Source organism: Hippoglossus hippoglossus, chromosome 3 (genome assembly GCF_009819705.1).
Source record: "Hippoglossus hippoglossus isolate fHipHip1 chromosome 3, fHipHip1.pri, whole genome shotgun sequence".
In the NCBI taxonomy this organism is placed as follows: domain Eukaryota; kingdom Metazoa; phylum Chordata; class Actinopteri; order Pleuronectiformes; family Pleuronectidae; genus Hippoglossus; species Hippoglossus hippoglossus.
The window spans coordinates 2,533,291-2,559,247 of NC_047153.1; the positions used below are offsets into that span (position 1 = coordinate 2,533,291).

Below are 25,957 nucleotides of genomic sequence, written 5' to 3' on the forward strand. Positions count from 1 at the left end.
TGACAGCAGATGACCGGTCAGGTGACAGTCACGTGGGCCAGTCAGCTGATGCTAACGTTAGCCTCTCGGTTCTTCCTCCCGCAGCGGACTCGGATCTGACGCCGGACAGGATGCCTTTCTCCGAGCTGTACTTTAACGTGGACAACGGATACCTGGAGGGGCTGGTCCGGGGCTTCAAGGCCGGGATCCTGTCCCAGGCGGATTATCTGAACCTCGTCCAGTGCGAGACCCTGGAAGGTGAGTTCGCGCACGGCTAGCGGCTGACGTGCTAGCTAGCCACCGGGGCTAATCCCACGGGCTAACCTCAGCTGGCGTTAGCGGTTAGCTCCCGCGCGTCAACGCCTATGTCGCGTTTAATCGTGCGATTCAACTCCTCCAGTCACCGAGTCTGACACCAGTCATTTGTTGTAGTTTCATTTTATACGATCAAAACGTCGTTCTGTACGCCCGCTGCAGCAGCTAGCATGATGCTAACCCCCAGCTAAGTCCAGGGTTGTGTCGTTCATTGGGTCATTAAAGGGGATTTTTCTTTTAGGAAGAGGAAGTGAAAGCGCAGCAGGAAGAGGTTCTACCTGGTTCCCTTTACTGTGAGGGAACAGCTCGTGCTCCGCAGCTCGAGCTCCGGTGGATGAGTCAACGAGCAGTTTAAAGATCACGCGAACTGTGACGTTACTGCACTAAACTGTAGTTCTGACAGTTCTTCAGACGTGTGACGTGTAGAGGATCATCCCTGTGTTTTTATACTGTTCAACAACATGTAGTTAACATGTGTTTCACGTGCACATCACCAAAACCCACTGAGTGAAACACGTCAGCCACACAGGACATCCATTCTCACTGATCACACCAAGTATGAATGATAATTGTGTGTAGTGGCAGATCATTCTATTATAATATATTCAATTGTTATTATAGTTATCAACCGAACTTGTTTTGTGAGATTCCATTCAGTATTTCTGCTTCAAAAATGGCTGACAATGAAATATGATGGATTCAAATCAATTAAATCCCATCATACATTATATCAAGGCACTTAAGACCTTTTTAAAACAGCTGCTTCGACCGGTTGGTGGGAAGTATGGAAGAGAGAGAGAACAACCGAAGGGAAATAACAAAAAGTTCCCTGTTGTGCCTAAACGTTAAATAAGTATTTGTTTGACGAGCACTGATCAGAAAATGTCTATGTTGACGTGTCTCCCAATGCAGACCTGAAGCTCCACCTGCAGAGCACAGACTATGGCAGCTTCCTGGCCAATGAGGCGTCTCCTCTGACCGTGTCCGTCATTGATGACAAGCTGAAGGAGAAGATGGTGGTAGAGTTTCGCCACATGAGGAACCAGTCGTACGAGCCGCTGGCCAGCTTCATGGACTTCATCACGTAAGCTTAAGGCGATAAATACGTTGTTGTGTTTCCACTCTGTCCGTTTGCAGGATTACAAATAAATACTGCCTGAATAACCAGGACACAGAAGGATGTGGTTCGGTTCAGGGAAAAATGTATACAATTTGGGTCCAGATCCAAATAAAAGGCCGGATCTAGGAGTTCGGTTTCTCTGCGTTGTTCCCACAGAGCTCATTCAATCCATGCTGGTAGTGGGTTGCATGCACACATTTCTCTCACAGGTTACAGATTGTGAGTGAAAGGTACAAAGACTCAAGAGTGAAAGACACGTGCTCACATCAGAGAAAACAGCATTAAAGCCATTTGTGGGTACGCACACAACGGCAGCTGTAACTATGACTAAGACTACACAGCATGTGGCAATTAGCTCTGCACACGGCTATACAACACAGCAAAACACCAAGTCAGACATCTCTTATGTCATTATGAGAAGTCTTAAATCTTTTTGCTTCATTATGAAACTGCTCGCCGCAGTTTAGATAATTAATGGGAAGCGCTGCTTTGACATGGTGAGAGATAGGGCGTTAGCCCTGTGCTCTCAGAGCGGCCTTCTAGTCTGACTGTTAGCAGCGTTACATAAAAACAACTGCACAGATGACCACGAAACCTGGTGGAAGGATGTGTTGCAGTTCAGGGAAGAACCCATTAACGTTTGGTGTTAATCCACATCAGGATTGGGGGACAGTTTTACAGTTTTTACAGATAGTAATTAATTGATCGATTTTAAAAATGACCAAACATTCAGAGGATAGACATCGAGGAGTGTGTGTGCAGCTTGATTGAATTGGAGGAGCATGTTGGGCCTTGGCGGAGGTATCAGCTCTTCTCACATTCTTGTTTCTAGCTTTGCGTTACAGGGACAAGTTGTTTAACATTGTAATGAAATGAATTTAGACCAGTGGAGGGAATTTAATATGAATTTATGGTATACAATCGCTACATGCTGGTAGAATGTTAATGTTCATTTGAAATGGATCTAACTCCACAGAGACGAGCTGACAAATCCTCTCCTGTTCCCTCCACCGTGTTCCCTCCTCAGGTACAGCTACATGATCGATAACGTCATCCTGCTGATCACGGGCACTCTGCACCAGCGGGCCATCTCTGAGCTGGTGCCAAAGTGTCACCCGCTGGGCAGCTTCGAGCAGATGGAGGCGGTCAACATCGCCCAGACCCCCGCCGAGCTGTACAACGCCATCCTGGTGGACACGCCCCTGGGTATGTGGCTCCATACAAACGCACACTTCCTAAGACAGTGTAAAAAGTCGTAATGTTACATCCTGAACAAGAGATGCACCAAAGCTTATAGAAACATTCAAAGTTACCTTCTGTTGATTTGATGTAAATGTTCTTTTCAGCTGCATTCTTCCAGGACTGTATATCTGAACAGGACTTGGACGAGATGAACATTGAAATCATTCGTAACACACTATACAAGGTAAAACATCGTGTGACCGTTGGGAAGTACTTTCAGAGTGCTTTACAGAAGCTAAGGCAGGATGTTGTGAAATGCAATTAAGAGATATAGTAGATTTTATTGAGAGAAAATAGACAAATATGAGATAAAAAATCCTAAGAAATAATATATGAATTACAAAATATCCCCCTAAAAAAACTGGAAGATTCAAAACCTTGCAATTTGTAATATGTTGTGTAATTGATATAAACTGTGTTGGTTGCACCACTGAGATTATATTTTTAATAATAAACTGTTTTTACTGACAATTTGATTTGAGAACAGATTTAGCTTTTTTATTTTAATGTGTAAAGGGATTTTGAAAACACTAAAGGATCGAACATGTGTTATTATTATTATTATTATTATTATTATTATTATTATTATTATTATTATTATTGTTGTAATTGTAGTGTGAGTTTCCTTCATTTGGTGCCTCGACCTTTCAGGCTTATCTGGAGGCGTTCTATAAGTTCTGCTCTAACCTTGGAGGAACCACAGCAGACACCATGTGTCCTATTCTGGAGGTGAGTCTCTGCCCTGCTCCTATAGATGAATTTACATGTTCCTAGTAGTTTACATGTGAGCAGCAGCGGGCGTGAAGTTCACAGGTTGATGTGTTTTGCCTGTGGATTAAAGTCTCAGTTCAGGTTGTTCTTCTTGTCTCTGCCGCAGTTCGAAGCCGACAGAAGAGCCTTCATCATCACCATCAACTCGTTCGGAACCGAGCTGTCCAAGGAGGACCGTGCCAAGCTCTTCCCCCACTGTGGCAAGCTTTACCCAGAAGGCCTTGCTCAGCTGGCCCGTGCTGACGACTACGAGCAGGTCAAGGCCGTCGCTGATTTCTATCCTGTAAGTCCAAAAAACCTTTGGCCTGTAAACATCAGCAGAGCATTTCAACATAAACCGCAGCTCCTGAAATGTTATGAGTAGTTTCCGTACAGTCCACCAGAAAAAGTGAATCCAGCCTCGTTTGTTTTTAATTATTAGTCTGTGTCTGAACTTGTCCACGTCCTCAGGAGTACAAGCTGCTGTTTGAAGGCGCCGGCAGCAACCCTGGAGATAAAACACTGGAGGATCGCTTCTTTGAGCACGAGGTGACACACATCATCATCACACACAATGCATGTTGACTGTAAATATAGACGACGCGTCTCTGCTTCCTCCCATTGTGCAAAACAGCCAAAATCCAGAGGTCGCCATCTTATCTTGAAGTTATTTGGAGCCAGAGCCTGTGCAGAAGTGATCGTGGTTTGGAGCCTGATTCCACTGATAGATGTCTGAATAATTTAAACCAAACACATGGGACATGTATTAATTTGATAAGAATTACCAGAAACAGCAGACACCATCTTTGAGAATATGTATTTGGTGTGTAATTCTGACAATTTTATTTAGTCCATGTCCCATCCACTAACATGTAGGAGCCAGGGTTTATGACGTATACTGCAGCATGCCTCTAGGGGGCAGTCCAGATGATTTTGCGTCACTTTTGGTAGCTGTCATGTCGTCCATCTTTACATACACTCAATGCTCCAGACCAGTGTGTTGACGCGTTATCGTGCTAACACGCTAAACAAAGATGGTGGCCATGGTAAACATTGCACCTGATGACTGTCAGGTTTAGTTAGCTTTGTCACTGTTAGCATGCTAATGTAGCATTGATCTCGACCAATTGCAATTCGGTCTCATCTGTCAATCATGACGTCTCAGCCCGTTTCTATATCATCAAAAGTTAGAAGAAGTAACTAAATGACCGAAACTACTACTTGGACCTTTTAGCTCTGTCCATGTCGCCTTTGCTAACATGGAGGAGGCGAAGGAGCCGTCACGCTGTCCGTCTCCAATTTTAAGTCCCTGACTTTGCATTTTAGAACGGCTGCTCCTCCTTCACAAACACACTTGTTGCTGAGGCGCTTATTTGAATAAAGATTGTTCAAAGGGTTAAGTTCAGTAGTGAAGTTAATGATATTTGACGAGTGAATGACAGAAATGTGGTTGAGTAGCTTGTGCTTTGTTGTTAATTGACACTTGAATGACCAAGTTGGCGTTGGGCTGACAGATTAAATTCCCTGAGTTCAATAGACGCTTGGATGGTGTGTGAATAATAAAATGGGCACTGAATCGGGTGTGGCGGCGCCGGTGTGCAGAACAATGGGTGAAGACATATTGACACATGTCCGCTGCTGTGGAAGGTGTGTGTTTGTGATTCTTGGCTCGGCGCTCTTTGTCTACTTCATCTCCTCGTGCACTTGTCCCCGTGTTGTGTCTCAGGTGAAGCTGAACAAGCTGGCCTTCCTCAACCAGTTCCACTTCAGCGTCTTCTACGCCTACGTCAAGCTGAAGGAGCAGGAGTGCAGGAACATCGTGTGGATCGCAGAGTGCATCGCCCAGCGGCACCGCGCCAAGATCGACAACTACATTCCCATCTTTTAAGCCTTCTCTTCCTCCCTCTCTCAGTCCTCCTCTTCTTCCTCCCATCAGCATTTCATTCAGTCTTTCGTCTTGCGCGGCGTCTCCGCTCACAGCTTGGTGTTAAAGATTGATGCTAAATTTTGTCCATTCTTCACTCGTAGGTGCGAATTGGTTCTCGACGCCTGAGTTTGTTTGTTGTCATGTGACTCCCCGTCAGGCTCATTGTTGCTAAAAAATAAAACGTATAATCAACTTAAATACAAAGTTTAACAAGAGGAAAATCAGCTCAGGTGGTTGGTGCTTGTTTTAACGAGCTAACAAGGTAAAGGAGGCGACTGATTTGACTTTCAAACAGTCGCCTCTCACTGTCTAAACCTGATGACACACAGTGTGGTGTTTGAACACCAACCGCCTTTCTAACATCAGACTGATGAGCAGGAACATGAAAGAGCTGAAGTTGAATTAACTGTACGATTTCCACTTATCACCGATCAGCATCGTCTGACCTTCAGCTCGTCAAAGCAGACATGAAAACATTCCTTTGCTCGGTGTCAGTCTCTATATAACATATTTATTTCTGTTTTTGTGTGCGAGGTTTTGTCGGCATGTTTGGTCATTACTGTGGTTTACTCCCCCAAAACCTAACAAGTGAAATGTGTGAGCCCTGGATTGTGGTTAGATTTAAGAAAACAGGAGCTTCTGGTCGACGTCTCTGTTCCTGTGTGAAGTTTGTCAATAAACGTGCTGGAATGAGGCAAAATCTTGCGAGTATATGACAAACGTAATGTTTAAACTACTAAAAGAAGATGAATAGATATTTAAAGATGACTGTATGATTTTGTTTTTCTTATGCTGTAAAAATGATGTATTGATTTATTTCTGTTTCTTGTGAAATGTCTATTGTAAATGTGGTTGAAGAAATAAACTGCACCAACGCAGGTCTATAGAAATGACTTTGAAACTAATTTATTCTGGGGACTTGAAGAAAAAAAAAGTGTCATCACAATACCCAGTTTTTATAAAAGTAAGTAAGTCGAAAATCAATAAGAAAGAATGCAATTTTTTTTTATATTTCCACTGGAAAATGTCAGCGTTTGAAATCTTTACATGTTTTTCCTGCGGCTCGTTTAACAGTTGAGTTCTATGTGGGGCCCTCCAGGTCCCTTTTGCCCTGGGCCCCCAAAGTCCCTTGAAACGCTCCTAAGTTCTGCATTTAGCAGGACTCAATACGTCCGTATGAAATTTAAATAGTTGAGATATTTTCCAACAAACGCTTTTCCGGCGACGTTTGAAAATCCCCTGGCAGCCTGTGAATTTAAATAAAGATCATTTGAAAGGGCTTTTTGCCACAAAAATCTGAACTTTACTTTTTGTTAATGAAGATCCACACACTATCTCAGCTGGTGCATATTAAGCTCAGTTTCGTGGCACCAGGCGTTTGTATTTACTTGATCAAGACTCAGACCCTTAATGATTATGACTCAGTTGAACGTATGAAACACAAAGTTTTGTTTTATTCTCATGTGGGGACTCGAGACATACGCGTGTCTCAGCACCGGCTGAACTCTCCAGGTTTAATGAAGTCTAATCAGGCTGTTGAGCTGCAGCTGCAGGATCCGGCCTGTGAGTAAACCTGCGGCTCCTCAGACCTGCTGCTGCTACACTCAGAATCAAACACATCCAGACATGACCCTTCATCTGAAAACCAGCGCTCGGCTCTTTGACCTGCACGGCACTGTGGGCCTCACAGACTGGGACCTGGACAAGGAGCTGAAGCTGGCAACCATCTCCGACCAGTTTTACCACGGTGACGAGATTTTCTTTCTTTTGTTTGGCAGAGAAAACCACAGAGGACAGAAACACAGATCATCACAGAGAAGATTCAGAATAAACAAGTTCCACTTCACATTTGCATTCACAAGTTTGAATCAGCAGTTTAAAGTTCAAATGTGGAAAAACCTGTGATGTTTTTTGTTTCACTGTGGCTGACAGATGAGAAACTGGTTGATCAGTACGTGGTGCAGAGGCCGTCAGTCAGAGCCTCGAGGAGGAAAGATGAATTTGTTTTCTACGATAAGACATCAGGTAAGTTGAGAGGAAGAAAAACCGAGGTGAGACGTTTGTCACTTTACAGCTGCAGGACCGACCTGATTCAAAAGCATGTTTTCTGTTTTGAGAAACTTTTAATTCATGGAACATTTTCACAGAGGTTACACTGATTGTGGTTTTTCCTGTTCAGTCCACTGTTATTTTTTATTTTACATTAAATGATCTGCCTCAGTTATATTGTTAATGTGACTTGTTCCATTATTATTAAAAGGTATTTATCTTAACTCTTCCCTTTATTAGAATCCTGTTCTGCGTTGCTCAGTGTTTGTAGGTTTGTTTTGTCCCATCAGGTCTAAAGTCAATTTATTGATGAGAATAAAAATCTGATTAAAAGTCTGCCATGTTTTCTCTTCGTTTGTCCGTCAGACACCTTTGTGAAGCCGAGTCCGTGGCTGCTGGTGAATCCAAACATCGTCTGCCCCATCCCACACGGACCACGTGCAGCAGATTATCAGCTTTCCTGTGAACCTGCAGAGGAAGTCCAAACGTCTCTGCTGAGTCCTGCAGACAAACAACATGCAGCCACAGCGGAGCTCCACGTGTTTGCCCTCCAGGAGGAACTGCTGCACCCTGGTTCCACTGAGGACATGGTACAGTCCTTCAGCACTCACTCTGTTCTCTGAGCTTCACAGAATAGATCCTGCCTCGACCTGCATCTACTCTGTGAGATGTAGAAATCCAGCCACTGATTCCACAGTCTGTCTGTATGTGGAACGCGTATCTCACAAAGCGTTCATCTCATCAGCTTCACACTTGGATGGTTTATCGTAAATTGCCTGAGGACGCAGAGTATCGAGTTTGGTGTGATTTGGACTCAGGATATGTTCAATATTGACAATAAACTGAATCAATCGCTCTCTATCGGTCGGGGGGGCGGAGGGCTGAGATAAACACGTCTTCTTCTACGTTGGTAACTCGTTCAAACATCGGATCAAAAATCGTCACCATGTTGTTTTCATAGTTTGATTATTTTTATTTCACACGCTGACACAGACGGATCTCTGTCATGGCAACAACGTTCATAGAATCTCGTTTCTCCTTATCAGGTTATCTTCAAAGTAAAAGCACAACATTCATTTTGTTGCTGTGTTGCTTCATATTTAGCTGAATTATGCAGCTTTTATTTTGAAAAGTTGTGAACTTGGGTCAGAAGATTGTGAAGAAATAACATCAGTTCAGTGACTCATTCAAACTTTACGTACATTTAACTATTCATGTAAAAAAAAAGTAAGAAAGAATGTTCAGTTTCATGTGAGGACAGGCAGGATGAACACAAAGTTTTCGAGCTTCACTCTGCACCATAGACTGTTTGTACAAAACTCTGCACACAAACTATGTGAGTGTTTTCAAGATCAAGGATGAAGACGTCTCCCGTCGACCGGCCAAGAACAGGCGCAAGGGGAGGACCACCAAAGTCAGGGTGAGGACATCAGACCTGTGATCCACCAGGTTCACTCAGTGAGGAGCCGCAAATGTTTTCATATCTTTTAAAACTCATTCAAACTCTTACTGTGACAGATGAGCAGCTCAGGTTGATTCTCAGGAGTTCACTCTGCAATCAGCATTTAGTAATATTTGGACACTAATTGAATTGAGCAAAAAAAAATAAAAATACTACGCTACACAAACACGAAGACAGTCTTGAGGAAGTAGATTCGTTGTTATGCCCCTGCGCTTGCGCCGCCTAGTGGTGGTTGGCATTGTTTTTCGGGTTTCATTCCTCTGAACACAAAATATCATAAACACCTTCAGAATATTTCTTCAAATTTGGTTCAAGTGTTCAACTGGCCTCAAGGATGAACTGATTATAATTTGGTCAAAGGTTAAGGTCACTGAGACTTTGACTTTGCCTCGTGAACACGTTATCTTAAGAACGCCTTGAGAGAATGTTTTCAAATTTGGCTCAAATGTTCACTTATACTCACTGAGTGAGTGATTAGATTTAGGTTAAGGTTAAGGTGACCTCTGGAAGATGATATCTCAAGTCTGTATCTAGCGAACCAGTTGTTACTTAGACTCATGAACTGATTCAAATTCAGTGGTCAAAGGTCACAGTGACTTCATGAGTCTGGGAAAATGTCTTTTGACTAAAACTGCACAGGTGGCATAAAACCACAGGGCAAACATGCAGACATGTAAATGTATTGTGCTTTTCAAAGCGTGATTTCAAAGTGTTGAGAAGTTCATACTTTCCTGAAGGTCTCGTGTTAGTTTGAGCCGTAATGGCGGCGTCTTGCACGTTTCTTCCAGTGCTCTGGAAATGTCGTCAGATAAATCCACACGCAACGTAAGTGGAATTAGTGATGGGTTTTATTTTTCACCTTTTTATTGCAGGACAGTAAGAACCTGACGCCAGAATGCTGGCCCCGTCCGCCGGTGAATTACTGCATCCTCATCGCTTTGGCGCTCAACAGCAGCCACAGCGGGAGCCTGAAAGTCCAGCAGATTTACAACTTCATCAGGTCATTATGTGATCGCGTGTTAAAATGCGCCCAACGGTTTTATGTGAAGGTTAAAGGTCGTGCGCCATGAGATTTTCCAGCATTCATTCTGTTTACCAATTGGAAGGCACCCAATCAGACATTTTAGAAGAGGCTGTTAGGAAAGAACTTTTTAAAGAACGTGTGTCGTCTCTAATGGTGGAGTTGCAGGATTCTAACATGTTGCACCATGGCCTGTGTGGGGGGGGGTTGAGCGCCCCCTGGTTCCTCATAGTCCTCTCTTTCCGTTTCCAGAGAGCACTTCCCCTTCTTTCAGACGGCTCCTGACGGCTGGAAAAACACCATCCGACACAACCTGTGCTTCAGCAACAGCTTCCGCAAAACCTGCAACCAGCTGCGCAGAGACGAGAAGAGGAAGTCGTGTTTTTGGCACCTGACTCTGGACGGACAACGTCGGCTGCATGACGAGATCCGAACGCTGACGCTGGAATCGTCCAAGCAGCTGGAGAGGAGCATGTCGCACCCAGGTGGGGGGGGGGGAGCGTGAAGGAAACTGTGGGTTGATCATCTGTGACTAAGATTTCTAGTCACAATGTTTACTAATGGTGTCTTTTCTCTTTGTTTCAGATATAATTCAGAGTTTACTCTGAAAGCATAATGCATAATAAAGCTAAATATGCAGAATGTTCTCTTGCAACTTATTTAATTTTCATTAATATTTGAAGATCCATAAGGAATATTTTTGATTTATTTACCAAAAAAGTGGATTCAGGTGAAGATATTTAATTTAACGTCCCTTTGAATAAATTCATTATTTGTGTTTGTCTGGTTTCGTTGGAGCTGCTTTTTATTTTACGTTTCTTTAATGCAAACAATTTTAGTTTCTCTTCACCAGTTATTTGTTTTACAAGCTATTCAGCTAAGCTACATAGCTACAGGTGAGTTGGCCTGAATGCTCACAAACATTGTGACTTCCGGCTCTTCGGCGTGGCCACGTTCAGCCGAACGTAGACGAACATGTTGTTACTTAACCGATACAGGATTCTTGACGCAGATAACGTACGTTGGTAGAAAATCATATTGGCTGATGTTAACTTTCTTTACGCAAATGAGAACAAATGTTTAAAGTCCAGCTCACTTGCATTTCTTTCTTCAACTAGTTCAGTGAAGCTAAACTACACAGAAGCTGAACTGGAGAAAACGTCTTGTTTATAAAATGTAATTAGCAAAATGATGTGGCAGTGATTTCGAACCCAGTTGTCGACGGCTGCTGGAGTTTATCCGACCGCTACGGAGCGCTGGTCGCCTGTTTATTCAAACTTTATTAATATTGGATCACGTGTCCAACAAATTCAGCCCTGCACTTTTTCTGGCCATGAACAAAATGCACGACAAGTGTTAAACCAACACGATGATATTTGAGATATTCGAGCCACATACAGAGACGTCTGGAACTAAACAGATGTTCTGTGCTGGAAAAACAAAACGATTCAGCATTTTCAACCTGAATCTCGTCATTTATCGGATGAGATATAAACGTGTATGAGTATCTGTGCAATACCGACATTAACAGTGACTTGTTACATGATAAACTATTAACTTTCATTATTAAAAATCCTGTCTGTACTGAGTTTTCTGAGAAAAACTAAATGTAGGCTCAGTAAATTCAGTTTCTTCTCTTGGAACAGATACAATTTTTGCCATGTTCAGTTCAGCGTCTCCTAAACTCACCTCCCTCAGAAAGTAATGGCACCATTAACATGTTTTATTTTACGGCTGAACGCAGGTCAATAAATCCCAAGCAGCGTTTTCTAACTTTCCTGCCGACGTCTCGCATCTCCTCGTGTGACCAGGGCGGCCGAACACGACCACCATGCAGCAGCTTTCATTTGCCTGCGACCCAGCGTCTCGAGTCATAATGTTTTTACTGTGTCAGGTCTGTAGGTAAATCTCTGGCTCATTTGCCAAGAGTCAAATGGTTTGTGCAGCTGATAGTTGACCTGTGAGTGTCTGCTCGTCAAATGAATGTCCAGATACAAAGCAGTGAGTCGTACAGCTTAAAGTTGGAGGCTGATCGAGCAGCAGCGGCGGATCATCCCTGAAGACGTCTCACATCAGGTAACGACGCAGGCCGACGCCTCTTTGTCAGTTATTGGCTGTTTTTAGCAGATTAAGACATTTTATTGATCCTATGCTGGAGAAAATCACTTGCAGGAGTAAACTATATATCACGACCAAAAGATGAATCCAGGCGTGCATTTGTAACCTTAAATACCAAAACGTGATTGGCCGTGGGCTTCCTCAGGGGACCCTGGGGTCCACGACTGACCATGTAACCTAAAAGTGGATATATAGATATCGTAGATATTTCTAATTTAGACGTCATCCATCTCCAGATATAACTTAATTATTTGCCCGAGCACCGTTTCCTTCAAAGAGCAGCGGATGATTGAGGATGTAAAAATAGTTTTGTTGCTTTGTTTGTGTGTTTGTTAACCTCACGACACACAGACGCACATATGGTTTAATAACACAATGATGCTCTCTGTCCGGCAGTGTTATCGTGATGATGAAGAGCGGCCTCTCTGGGCCCTTCCTCCTCCTCCTCCTCCTCCTCTGCACTCCTGCAGAGTCTGGACTGGGACCAGTGCTGAGGAAACATTATGATTATTACCGAACGTTTCATTACACCTGGCAGGAAGCGCAAAGCTTCTGCAGAAGGTGAGCTTCTCTTCTCAAGTCACATGATTGTCAAAAGCAATCAAATGCTTTTATTCATCTATGGCTGCCTACTGTTTTATGTTTCTTTGTCACATGGACGTGTCATGTTTTCAAACGTAACCTGTGATGCTCATGTTCGCTGTAACGTGTAGCGACAAATAAATCAGACTTATTCAAAGTGAAGCTTGAGTGTAAAATTAAGAAAGTGTTAAAAAGGATAACATCAAAGAAAATTGTAAAAACAAACCACAACCATTAAAATAGTTTAAAATCATGTATTTAAAGTATGTCTTGTAAAAAGTATGTTTTAAGCAATCCATTTAAAACAGTTACTAAGGAATGTCTAATGTCCTCAGGGCCCTGGTCACCCTTAGTTAGCAGCCTTAGTTACCAGCCTTAGTTAGCAGCCTTAGTTACCAGCCTTGATTTAGGAATTATTTATTGGAAGATCTTAGATCATAGTTTGGAGAATTTGGCGTGAATGGCTCCGTTGTTTAACCGAGGGCCAGAACGTGCTGAGCTTTAAAAGTTTTTAAAATATCTTAAATTTAACTGGCAGCCTTTGACGGGAGGTGAAGACTGAGAAATATGGAGCCTAAGCTTGGTGTAGTTTAAAATGGCCGCAGACTGACTGACTGGTTCATGTAAATAAATCACTGCATCGTCCAGGATGTAGAAAAACAGGAGAAAGGAAAATGTAACAAACGAGTAAAACCTCACGTCCCCAAACATCTGTTGCTGTTGGTGTCACTTAGTTTTTTGTGTATTCGGACTCGTCGCTGTGCGAATACCAACTTTGATTCTTCTTCTCCAAACAGCGCATACAACCGTGACTTGGCCATCATGTATTCACAGGCGGATTCAGACGGTCTGAACATTAAGGATTATTACGCGTGGATCGGCCTGTTCAGAGAGAGGATCAACTTTTCCTCTTGGAGTCACTGGATCTGGTCGAACAGAGATGGAACCAGCTTCAGGGCCTGGGCACATGATGAACCTGACTCCAGTGACGGCTGCGTCCATGTTTCTTCTGACGTGATCTCAAGGTGTGGTTGTGTTTTCTAACTGCTGAACAGTTTCTATGCATGAAGGAGGTGTTTGACATGTGATGTGTCCAGTGCATCTAATTCCATTCAGTACTGATAAACTCCGTCAGTCCTGGATTCAGAATTAAACTTCGGCGCAGATTTAGATGGAATCCCTTTTCTCTTCATCAGGTTTTCTTGAAACTAAAAGCACAACGTTCGTCTTGTTGCTGTAATGCCAAACATCAAGCTGAATAACAGAGCTTTTATTTTGATAAGTTGTGAACTTGTGAAAAAAATAACAGCAGTTCAGTTAATCATTCAAATTTGTATATAAACCACACACGTGAACAGTAATAATGAAAATTCTGTTTGATTTGATGAAAAACTTTGACTATATAATCTTCAGTGCAGATAACTTTGACAGTCAAATCTGATCCAACCACACACCCCCCCCCCCCACACACACACTCCGCCTGAGTGGATTCAAACAAAACCCTTGTTATGGTCGGCACCTTCTCTTTCACGGTGATTATCTCTCTATGCAACCGATGTTTTTTTTGCGGTGACCTAAAGAAAGACGACAGTCACCGAGATAAGAAGTTGTATCGAGTCGCGCTGTGTTCTGATAAAACTGTTAAAACCAGATCGAAGTTGAAATCCAGAGAGATCAAATAAACATGTACAAAAGAATAAAGTGATTGAATGCATCAAATTTCTCCACTGTAATTCAGTTTATTTTTTATTTTTTTCTCTTCAAAGTGTTTACGGAACCACCTGTGACCGATATTATTTCTTCATCTGTCACCACCCCCACGACGACCATTACCATTACACCTTTATACCTCAGTCCAAGACGTGGTCGGAGGCCCAGACGTACTGCAAGGACGTCCACACCGATCTGTCAACTTTCAAAAAGGGCTCCGACCTGGAGAAGGCGATACTTCCACAGGACTTTCCTGTCTGGACGGGACTGCACAGAGACGGTAAAACACAAACCAGCCATGTTTTCATGAGCTCTAATGGGCTCAGTGGACAAACTGGAACTCATCCACTGCTGCGTTGTTCATGTGTGAAACAGAAACTCTGGAGAAAGTCTGAAGACATCTTTGTATACTTGTAGGAAAACAAAAATAAAAAAGGTCGTCCCATCTTTTATAAGTATGATTTGAAAAAACACTTTTAGAGGTTCAATAGTATTTATAGACTTTATTTTTCCGATAGCTATCTTGTATTTCTTGTAAAAGACTTGTGCTACAAACTTAGTCCTCCAACTATTAATTAATTATTCTTTATTTTAACCATATAAGCTCATGGAGCGGCTGCATTTAGGATGAGTCACAAGAAAACGTCGCTGGCATGTTTCAGAAGTGCTTCACTAAACTAATCACGGGTGTTTTCCATAAGCACAACACATAATAAACCAATTACAGTGTCATCTCTCCTATTTAAAAGCCAGATGCACTTTCATAATAGCAGATTGATATTTTAACAGCTCCATTTGATAATTGCTCCATCGTTTCTGCTGCTGTCTGTAACAGACTGTGCCCTCGCCTATGAAAGCACATATTGCACCTGATAATCCGTCTTTGAAACCACAGTGAAACGCAGCTAATGACTTCAGACCAGGTTTTATTGGTCAGTCGTACGTTCACTTCCCGTCGCCCTACGATGGCCATGTGTCTACGCGCCTGACGACGCCCATATGTGCTCAGACGGACGCACGAACATTTGTTATTCAGACATTAATCGATAATGACATAAAGCTAGCAAAGACACTTGGTGCCGCTTTGTCTGGTGTAAGAAAAGAGCCCAGCGCCTTCAAGTCGGCCACTTTTACTTCCCTCTTAATGAAAAGCTTTGAAAATCCTTGAGGACACAAGAAGTTTAGAAAGTGTTGAGGTGAATAAATGTCTTAATTTCAGCTCTTAAAACACGTTATTTGTTTCTTCATTTCTTACTCTGGGGCGACATCCATTCTGCGATGTATTTTGTTTGAAAATGGCATTTTTTACGCCCCAAACATTTTGGCTTCGAGGCAGCAAAAGGCTACGCCGTGAGCGCAGAGACCCGATCAGAAAGCTGTTGTGTCCACGTAATCGTTTCCAACAGTCTCCATTTCAGCAGCTCTAAAACTAGTTCATGTGGAAACCAGGCATATCTATAGCAGTATGAAAATGAAGTGATGTGGATGCAGCTGTTCATTGCTGTTCAATTCATCAATTTTCTAACAAAAAATAAACAGGCAGATGTTCACCTCGTCTGCCTTGCGTAACTTCCCCCATCTGTCCTGCAGAGGGAGCGTGGAAGTGGAGCAGAGGCTTGTCGGAGTACAGACGTTGGTCAGCAGCTGAGCCGAGCAGCAACAAAGGCGACTGTGCCTCCATCTCTTCTCTGGGTAAAAAGATGTCCGCCAGAAACTGCTCCACCCGCTTCCCCGTCCTCTGCTACTGGGACAACCTGGTCCTGGTGAAGGAGAACAAGACGTGGGAGGAGGCGCTGGAACACTGCAGAGCGCTCAGGGGGGGGAACAGGAACCACGAGCTGGTCAGCGTGCAGCCTGGACAGGAGCATAGCTACATGATGAAGAGGGTCATGGAGGCCGACACTGACGAGGTGGGTTTCAGCAACATGGTTCTGTGAGCTGGAATTAACTTTACGAAACAGGGAATTTACAAATATCAAACCTAAAAGTTGGGGTTACTGCTCCTACAGAAGCTCCACGCCCACATCCATCACCTCGTCCTCCCTCGTTAGCACAGGAATGATGATAGTAACTCGTTTGAGATGTAACAGTTGATCCACGTTTTTAATAAAAATCGCTCCAAGAAAGATCAGCACACTGTTGATGACCGTTCACGGGGGAATCGCTGGTTCCGATTCAGAGATCTCTGTCTCGCAGAAGCATGAAGGCCCTTGTTGCTGATTTGCTGAAACCGTGTTGTGATGTTCGGGTCGTCCAGCTTTCTTTCTTTTATTTGTTTGATTTGTTTCTACTTCCAGGGTGCACACAGAACGTGCAGTCATCGGACCGTGGCGAGATATTATTATAACCCTACTTTAATGTTTTAAAAATCAATAGTATAAAGCGTAATGGTCGACCTTGTTTAAATAGCTTTTACAACGGTGGGCTGTCGGGAAAAGGTTTTGCAGCATGTGTCATCCACGGAGCTTTATCAGTTGTTTCTTGTCCTCAGGTGTGGACAGGCCTTCGATTCCTGGCCGGTGATTGGTTGTGGGTGAACGGGGCAGTCTTGTTGTACTCTGGCCTGCCCGTCTGCCCCCTGGAGCAGCAGCACTGTGGAACCTTATCCAAGCAAGACACCGGCAGCGTCGAGATCAGAGACTGTTCGGAGACAAGGAACTTCCTTTGTTACACCTTTTAATGACCTTCAACACCACCAGAATGTTCTGCTTCCACCGCCTCTGTCCAATGACTCAGTTTGAGTTTTGGGTCTTTAGATGCTAGATGTTAAACTGTATTTACGGAAGACTTAGATGAAACTTCTTCTAAAAATTGTATTTTAACTCAATCTGATCTTCCATCTCAGCTTTGTAATTAACGAGTGATTCTCTCATAGATCATGTTCTGCTCATTAAAACCAACACATCGGCTGTGATTTAAACTGTTTGTGTATCATTACATTAGAAAACCCTTAAAAAATAAAATTGAGAGCTGCTGTCTAAAGCCTCCAGTTTGACGTCTCTTGTCCGGCGCCATCTTGGTTTTCTTTAAACCAGAAGTAACCATAGTAGGACAAGCGGGGGGTGGGGCCTGACTGGGGGCACGCCCACCTACACCTGCGACCCGCACCCATTGTACGGTAAGAGCTGTCAATCAAACTGTATCCATGATGCCTCAATGCAAACAGTGCTTAATGGTCTATTTGACTCTAAATACTAGAGATTGAGACCAAAACTGCTAAATGTTTACGTTAGAATCTGCGTTATAATCGGCTTTTAAATGTATCTGCATTCATTTGCAGGCGTGTTGGTAATCGAGATTAGCTAAACTAAACATTTGTGTGATAAAAGAAACGTGTGCGGCCGTAAACAGTGTGCGTCTAACAGAAGATGGAGTCTTGGCCCAGATATCGTCCGTCTACACCTGAAGATTTTGGCCTAGCTGCTGAGCTCCGAGATCGCTGACGATATAAATCAAGTGAGAAGTAGTTATTTTCTTAAAAAACTTTTAGTCGTAGCTTCAGGCCTGAAACTGAGCTGTTTATTTGAGCTAAGTATGGAGGCAGGGATCAGCTCACACTGTGTTGTAATGGAAACACTGGAGATGAACCTGTTGCCTGTCAGTGACCGTTGCTGTGCAGAGAAACATTGTGATTCACTGCAGCCACACACACACACACACACACACACACACACACACACACACACACACACACACACAGGCGTTGGCATTACACTGCTGCTATCTTGGGAGTGAAATGTCTGTGACGAGAGAGAAGATCTCACTCTCTGATTCTGGAAACAGATAAAAAAAACAAACCCTAAATTAATAGAAGCTCAGATCTGTTCCGTATTTAAAACTGGACGAAGGATACAGGAGTCAGTGGAGAAACTGATCCCAGATTGTGTTTAATGAAGCTGGCGGCTGATGAGTGTTTCACAGATGTGTGTGTGTGTGTGTGTGTGTGTGTGTGTGTGTGTGTGTGTGTGTGTGTGTGTGGCCGAATGACATCATTTCAGTCTGTTTATGTTACGTCGTGGTTCTGTGTTATTTCAGTGCAGTCAGCAGGTTTAGGAAAAACAGGACTTCATGAAACAAATCGCACAGATACAGATGGAACACAACTGTAACTGCAACTGTACATAAATGAAGCTAAAATATCTCCGATACGAACGTTGCCATCTTGTGCTGGTGACGTCACTTTGAGTCTGTGAAGTAACATTCAGGACTTTTACAAACTCAAAGACGAAAACATTATAGTCGTCTTTTTGTCTGATCGGCGAATGACGACCATCAAGGTTTAGCAGAACGATTTAACCAGATCAGAAATATAACATCTGCTCCTGTTTTTATATCCTTTCTTAAATCATTCGTTTTAAAAAGAGCTTTCATCCCTGCCTGGGTTCATTTTTATATGATTTATTTTTTTACTTTTACTCAATGTTAATGTTTTAAAGTTAGTAGCTTTAAGTGCTTTATAGATAAAGTGTATTATTTTTCCAAAATAAAAATGATTATGATAAGAAAAATAAGAAAACTTTTTTTATTTAAAATGTTTAATCCTTCAACATGTTAGATCTCATTGAAACTTACTAGAGGTCAATGCAACTTTTGTTTGCAAGTAAACATGCGCCTTTAATCAATAAACTAATTTATAATGTCATATATTTTTATTTATTTATGTATTTTTTCATGTTTTATCTGAGACCTGTGGTGGACTGGTGACTTGTGTACCAGACCTCCTCTCCCAGTAACAACCAGATGGATGTTTTATATAAATATTTGAGATTAACAAAACCAGCAGCTGCTTCTCAGGAAAATACATTTCATTTATGCCTTTTTAAAAAGGCAAAACATGATGGTATAAACTAAATTAAAGTTAATGTCATCAATTGTGTCATAACTTTAACTTTCAGATGAACAAACTTTATTCGTTTGGGTCCAAACCAAGTGAATAATGATAAAAGAAAATGAACTCACTTAGTTTCTCTGGTTTTTAACATGCAGTGCTGGTATATTTACACCAGGTGGCAGACTTCGTCACACACAGGCCTGCTGCTGACACACACACACACACACACACACACACACACACACACACGCACACACACACTGAACTGTATCAGCCATGCAGAGGAGGATGTTTCCCATGATGCTTTGCTTTGTGTTGAATTCATGACCTTCAACCTCAGACTTTTCCGCTGAGCTAAAACTTGAGTGATCTGACGAACCCTAAAATCTGAACTCTGCCCCCCCAGCTGCCTTAGAGACGTTTACAACCTACTGTGGTGCTACTGGTTCTTATTTAATTCACTGTTTGTTGATCCAAGTTATTTTGTACAGGGAAAGAAAACAGCCGACAGCCAAAGTGGAAATCAGAGTCGGGCTGGTTCACTCTCACCTTCACCTCTGGAAAAGTTGACGTCAGAGTTGAGTTTATGTTGCGGATGTGATCACGTACGGACTCTGTGTGGATCAGCTGGAGCTGTTCACCCTCTGAGGTTCTATAAACCTGACGCTCAGACTTCGTATCCTGCTCCCGAGTTGCGCAGTTGCTCAGGTATTTTCTTTTTAATGAATCACTGGGGAAACAGTGAACACATGATCTCACCAGGTCGTCTTTTTTATCTCAACATCTGACAAGAAAATACTGTCAGGACGAGAGAGTGAGAAAAAACATAGAACTGCTTTGGCAGAGAAGGACGGTGATTAAAGTCAATATTTAAGTGACTCTGTATTTTCCACACTCTCTTGCTTATTTTATTTTGAAAAAAAAGCTTGTTATACTGAAACAAAGAAAGTTTTCCTGAGACATTCTTTCGCCTCCAGCAAACCACCAGCTTCAGCCTCCTCGAGTTCCTCCCTGACGTCACTCACCTTGAATCCATTCCCTCATCTGTCTGGACTGGGTCTCCTGCGCCTGGTGCCGTCTTTATGGGACAGCTGGCAGTGTTTACTGCAGTGAGAGACTGACGGGGCGGATGTGGAAGGGAGATGATTTGAGCCAAGAGCCGAGACTGGATCTGCAACCTTCAGGACCAGACTCAGGTCATCAGATTGTCTGGTAAACGTGTTAAACAGTGACATGGCTGTGGACCTCACTGGGGAAAGAAGGAACAAAGCAGTGAAGCACAGGAGAGAATCCAGAGGAGGAGGTTTCGCCTCAGGTGACACAAACTGAAAAGAGAAATTAACTCGAGTTTGAAATGTTTCCGAAAGCAATTTGCACGATACAAGAAATAATAAAGCAGTTGGCTGAATCTCTACTGTCAGACCTGCGCTGAAGTCCGTGAAGTCTCCTGACATTCTCCGGAGGGGCACAAATGAGCGAGTCAGACTCCGGAAGATCTCCAGAGTTTCCTGCCAGCCCCCCCGAGTAAGAACTCCTGTGAATGTCCGTATGAGCCCATGTAAGAGAACAGCAGGAGATTACCTTGAGGATTCACCACGAGGGAGTTGTCGGTTGATGATGTTTTCTAACGCGCTAATGTGAAATATCTCAGGATGAAGAAGAGGAACTGTACACGTAGAAGACGAAGACGTAAACTGGGAAAGACGAGGAGATCTACCCAGGCTCCACCCACAAGTCTGACCCGGAACAAAGTCCAGACCACATTGTTCGGACATAGTCAGGAGCTGTGTTGACGGGGACTCCTCCCCCCGGTCCTGACATTATGATATTTAACATCACTCCATCTCGTCCCTTTACTGCTTCACAGAAAACATAAATAATCCACTGATGGAAAATATGGAAAAGGAGTTAGTCGAAATGTTTGTAATCACACGAAGCAATAAATCAAATTGTGAAAACAATTTAAATTCAGCATTGTTTCCTGTGAATCCTTCGTATGTGAGAATATGAGAACTTGAATTTATTGTGGACTCTGTCACTAACAACGAAAACAACCGCACAGAGAAATAATCACTGAGCTTTAAATCAGGAAATTACTCAAACATGTTGAATAATGATTTTAACACTTATTAACTTTTTAATGTCCGTCTCTGTTATTGAGATTTATTGTCTTTTCTGGGTAAACATTGGAATATTTTAGTTCACAACAATAAATGATATATAATCATCAGTTGTGTTACACTGTTTTTGTGAAACACTGGAGAAAGTGTTGAATGTTAGGCAGTCGGGGGGGGGGGGGCCTCAGACCGAGCTGTGTTAAGTGCTGTGGGAGTGTTACCACGGCAACCGATTTGTGGAGTGTTTGTGAGTGTTTCAATCTCCCGTGGGATTTGTGCGTGTGTGTGTGTGTGTGTGTGCGTGTGTGTGTGTGTGTGTGTGCGTGTGTGTGTGTGTGTGTGCGTGCGTGTGTGTGTGTGTGTGTGTGTGTGTGTGTGTGTGTGCGTGTGTGTGTGTGTGTGTGTAAATAAATCAGTGTTGGCTGGAAATGCCTGGGTGACCTAATGCACAGCTGTGTGTTTTGGATGAAGAGAATTCTTTTCAAAGGGAAAAGTTCCAGTTGTGTCTCTGTGTTCAGGAGCTGAGTCTCTAATCTGAGTGTCTGAACACACACACACACACACACAGACACACACACAGACACACACACAGGGTGGTGTTGGGGCTCAGGGCTGTGACGGTCAGCCGGGAGCTTCGGTGTGGACGCAGCAGATCGACTCGGCGCCTCCAGCAGCTGCTCCTGTTCCGAGCTGACATATCTTATTCATAAGCGGGTGGACAGAAACCAGATCCAGCTCATTATTGCTTCAGCCTCGTCGTCAGGCTGCTGCTCGTATCTGAACTTCACACAGTCACAGCAAAGACCACGGCTTCTCCTCAGTTCGGAATCCTTTCACCTCCGACACCCATCCAGAGTTACTGAACCCAGGATGCGAGGGGGATTCTGGTATTTTTCATCCTTGGCCCTGTGGTTATAAATGTGGGCGTGTAAATTAACCATATTTACAATGGGCCTCCACCAGTAGCTGTGACACGAGGGCAGTGGCTGCGCTGTAATTAGACCGATTCCAAAATAATTTGTAAGTACCATTGATTTACACACACACACACATTTAATGATACAGAGCCCAGGTTTAAAAATACCAGAAATCTCTTTTTAAAAGTCCCTCAAAGACAAAAGCTCGGCTTGGACTCAATTTGTCCTGTGATCTCATTTATTATTCCTTCAATCTGTGTCTGTTCTTTAAGAAATTACTTTAATAATAGCACGTATGTTCAGTGCTGTGCGTCACATGTTTGGTTTCTTATCCATCATCCAGAACCGTCACTTATTGATTCTGCAGCAGAACGTGGAGCCCAAACACAAAGTCATAATTTAGATTTAGACACAGCAGCTTAAAATAGTACAAATGTAGAAATAAAATAATAATTGAAACTGATTTCAAAACTATAAAAAAGTTAAATAAACACCAAAAAGAAACACCATAGTTATACAGACTGTTTACATGTCAATGCTATGTGGAGAGAGAGAGAGAGAGAGAGAGAGAGAGAGAGAGAGAGAGAGAGAGAGAGAGAGAGAGTGTGTGTGTTCCCATTAAAGTGACTTGAATGGTAAAACTGTACATGCATACAATATTGTGACTGATCCACTGTTATGATATCATCTTACTTTCCCCTTGGGAGAGTCACATGACCCCGGTTAGGGTGAGGGAGGGTGGAGGGTGTCAAAATGCTTCAATGAAAACCACATGGAGGGTGGAGAGAGAGAGAGAGAGAGAGAGAGAGAGAGAGAGAGAGAGAGAGAGAGAGAGAGAGAGAGAGAGGCTGACATGAGAAGAAGAAGAGAGCAGCTGTAGGAAAAGTCTCCAGAACCAAGAACAGATCCAGAGCCACAGGACCACAGACCAGGACCTGAACCCAGGACCACAGACAGGGACCTGAACCTGAACCCAGGACCACAGACCAGGACCTGAACCCAGGACCCGGTGCAGCTCAGTCCACCATGTCCTCCAACAGAAGAAGGAACTCCAGCAGACAGCTCCTGCAGAACCTCATCAGGTGAGAGAACAACATTTATTTTTCCTGCATTGATTAAAATGTCCATACTGTGGAATTTCATAATAACGGTGCAAACAAACTATATTTTAGTAATTCTACAAAATGTGTCTTTTATTTATTATTTCCAATCTTTTTTGTAATCAGAGGTGGAAAGTAATTCTAAAGGAAATTACTCGACTACTCCATTGGTTGAGTCTTGAAACACTTGTGATGTACTTGAGTATTTCCAGTTTCTTCTGTGGAAAACTCTTACTCCAAATTATAAATTGTATTTATCAAGTTACTTTAAAGATTAAAATATCACACATGAAGATATGATCAGTTTATTACTTCGATGAATTATTATGGAAGAAAATAACAGTAAATGAACAAGTACAACATAAATGTTCCACTTACATATTAATGCATGTATATTACATTATGTCATTGCCGTAGTACACAGACAGATCATACTTTTACTTTTGACAGTTAAAGTACATAATTGCAGACATATTTTTACTTTTACTCAAGTACAATTTTAAATGCATGACTTTTACTTGTATTAAAGTATTTTCAGACTAGATATAGTGTAGCTGTGAGTTGTGGTGATAATGCATCGTCTCTGGACTGCAGTGCAAAAAAGTGTTGTTTTTCCTTTTACGTCATCTCGCATTTGTCGTCCACAAATCTGCAGCCACGTTAAACACAGAACACAAACACACATTAGAATATATACATATATATATATATATATATATATATCATATGAAATACAATGTCTGAAACCATCTTAAACATTACATTAAATTGTAAATCGTTAAATGATTAATGTACATTGGTGACACAAAAACAGGAACTGTCGTAATGCAACCTAATCACCAGTGGTTAAAACAAGATCACATCATTAAACCAAAATTATATGGACGACTGATCATCAGCTGACTCATCCTGAGCTCTTTATAGTCTAATGGAAAAAATATATATATAATAATCCCGGTGGTTTCTGTGCCGTCGACCATTTTCACCACTTCTTACAATCGAGAGCCATGAAATCCAAATATAGGCAGAGAGCTAAAGTTTAATTGAGGTTTAGGTTCAATTAACAAGATGGATCTCAGCCTGTCAACATCTCTAACAGTGAAACTATTTAAAACATTGTCATCGTGTCGCACGTGAGAGAACAAGTGAAGTTTCTGAGCTTCTGAGAGCTGAAGCAGAAACGACTGGATCTGTGTTTCCTGGAAGAAATGAGGGGTTTTCCCATTCGATTGAAAACAGTCAGAGTGAGTTTGGTCTCAATAGGGCGTTAAAATACGATGTTTAAATACTTCTGTTACAAAGCATGAATCAGCCAAAGTGCCTGATGTTCAATACTCTTTTTAAGGAAAATACTGATTTTGAATAATATAAATGATGTGGATAAATATAGTTTTCTGTGTCTTTACAGAAAAGACTCCAGGTCTAGAAAGTGAAGCCAATGTGTAACTGCTTGAAACGTGTATTCTCCTGAATCCTCAGCAGAAGGCGACTCTACTTCTCACTTTATGAAAACCCAGATAGAAAAACATTTCTATTTTCCAATGCGAGCTTGGCAGCGTCACAAAAGTTTTCTCTGGTGCAGAAGTCATTTAAAATATAAACTTTAAGTGATCCTGGCTTCAGTGTTATTGCTCAGCGGCTACTTCGTAAGAGTTTCCTGTGAGACCTGCGCAGCGGTCACAAAAATAAAACTATAAGAAACCTGGAATCGAACCCTGCGGAACACCACACAGATGAAGCAGCACGCCGGCCTGTGGTCGTCAATAAGGCTCAGACGATTTCAAACCCGTCGTCTGAGACCATGAGTCGACTGAATGCAGCTTCGGAGTTTAGGCAACTGCTGAAAATAAAATAAAAACAACTGTAAATTAACGCAGATGTAATAGTGATGTTCTCCGTCTGATCTCAACTCGTCGACTGCTCCACATTTGCAGGCTCTGGGCTCCGGGCTCACAGCAGAGATCTGAGAATAACAGCCGAGTTCGGGCTCTTCCCTCAGTCCGTCCTGAGTCCTCTGCTCCAACGGGCTCAGGAGTTTAAATTTCTTTCCACATTTTCACCCTTCACCACTTCTCCTCATTGTCAGAGAGGTCCTTGTTTCCTCGGTGGAACATTTCCGTGCGACGTCACAGAAAAATGACACTTTGATTCAATGGCTTCCTTTATAGCTGCAACCTCCTTAATGGCCATGACATCATCTGGCTGAGTCCTGGACGCCCTCCCGCCCCGCCACACACACACACACACACACACACACACACACACACACACACACACACACACACACACACACACACACACACACACACACACACACGCACACGCACACGCACACGCACACACAAAGAAAATGCCGTTCCCCAGGCCTCCATTGCCTCATTGTGTAAATGGTGGAAAAAGTGATGTGTATCAGAGAGATTTCCTCCATAATCTGCTTGTTTCACGTTCGTGCTTCACAGCGTCCTGTTAAATGTCCCATCAGACCCTGAAGGTGGCGTGAACTCCACAATGTGCTGCACACACAGGACACACAGGACATTCTCATGCAGAGAAGACATGTCTCATCTGCAGCTGCTTCCGTCTCAGGCTTTTGAAAGACGAGGGCAGTGACGTCGCCTCCTTAACGCTGTCGACTAGAATCTACGTTTCTACACAACTAATCTGCAGCAGCTAATTTGTCTTGTAGGAAACATAATCGCTGGCTTACATGTGTCTGA

The 25,957-nt window shown here is 42.7% G+C and overlaps 4 protein-coding genes across 5 annotated transcripts in view; all 4 read left to right on the top strand.

Moving 5' to 3' along the window:
- LOC117752128 (V-type proton ATPase subunit d 1) overlaps nucleotides 1-25,957 on the top strand; it is a 27,502-nt gene continuing 1,545 nt past the window's right edge. The window contains exons 1-8 of one of the 2 annotated variants that reach the window (XM_034569312.1): nucleotides 1-237; nucleotides 1,207-1,378; nucleotides 2,442-2,620; nucleotides 2,761-2,840; nucleotides 3,308-3,385; nucleotides 3,534-3,710; nucleotides 3,878-3,955; nucleotides 5,133-6,226. In XM_034569312.1, coding sequence (XP_034425203.1) covers nucleotides 111-237; nucleotides 1,207-1,378; nucleotides 2,442-2,620; nucleotides 2,761-2,840; nucleotides 3,308-3,385; nucleotides 3,534-3,710; nucleotides 3,878-3,955; nucleotides 5,133-5,294 — 1,053 coding nt within the window. In that variant the 5' untranslated portion in view covers nucleotides 1-110 and the 3' untranslated portion in view covers nucleotides 5,295-6,226. Of the gene's footprint in view, nucleotides 238-1,206; nucleotides 1,379-2,441; nucleotides 2,621-2,760; nucleotides 2,841-3,307; nucleotides 3,386-3,533; nucleotides 3,711-3,877; nucleotides 3,956-5,132; nucleotides 6,227-25,957 lie in introns of those variants that run through there. The other variant, XM_034569321.1, reaches the window with a different exon arrangement.
- Nucleotides 6,708-10,502, top strand: foxr1 (forkhead box R1). Its single transcript, XM_034569435.1, has 7 exons — nucleotides 6,708-7,080; nucleotides 7,266-7,358; nucleotides 7,749-7,972; nucleotides 8,734-8,802; nucleotides 9,717-9,844; nucleotides 10,118-10,350; nucleotides 10,451-10,502. The coding sequence occupies exons 1-7, from the start codon at nucleotides 6,960-6,962 to the stop codon at nucleotides 10,471-10,473; spliced, it is 891 nt and encodes a 296-aa protein (XP_034425326.1). The 5' UTR covers nucleotides 6,708-6,959; the 3' UTR covers nucleotides 10,474-10,502.
- On the top strand, nucleotides 14,315-17,217 carry LOC117752587 (rheacalcin-1-like). The gene is made up of 3 exons (XM_034570058.1): nucleotides 14,315-14,555; nucleotides 15,866-16,185; nucleotides 16,767-17,217. Exons 2-3 carry the CDS (start codon nucleotides 15,976-15,978, stop codon nucleotides 16,953-16,955), a joined length of 399 nt encoding a protein of 132 aa, XP_034425949.1. The 5' UTR covers nucleotides 14,315-14,555; nucleotides 15,866-15,975; the 3' UTR covers nucleotides 16,956-17,217.
- LOC117752696 (lymphocyte-specific protein 1-like) overlaps nucleotides 22,945-25,957 on the top strand; it is a 21,174-nt gene continuing 18,161 nt past the window's right edge. The window contains 1 exon segment of the mRNA XM_034570264.1: nucleotides 22,945-23,222. Coding sequence (XP_034426155.1) covers nucleotides 23,167-23,222 — 56 coding nt within the window. The 5' untranslated portion in view covers nucleotides 22,945-23,166.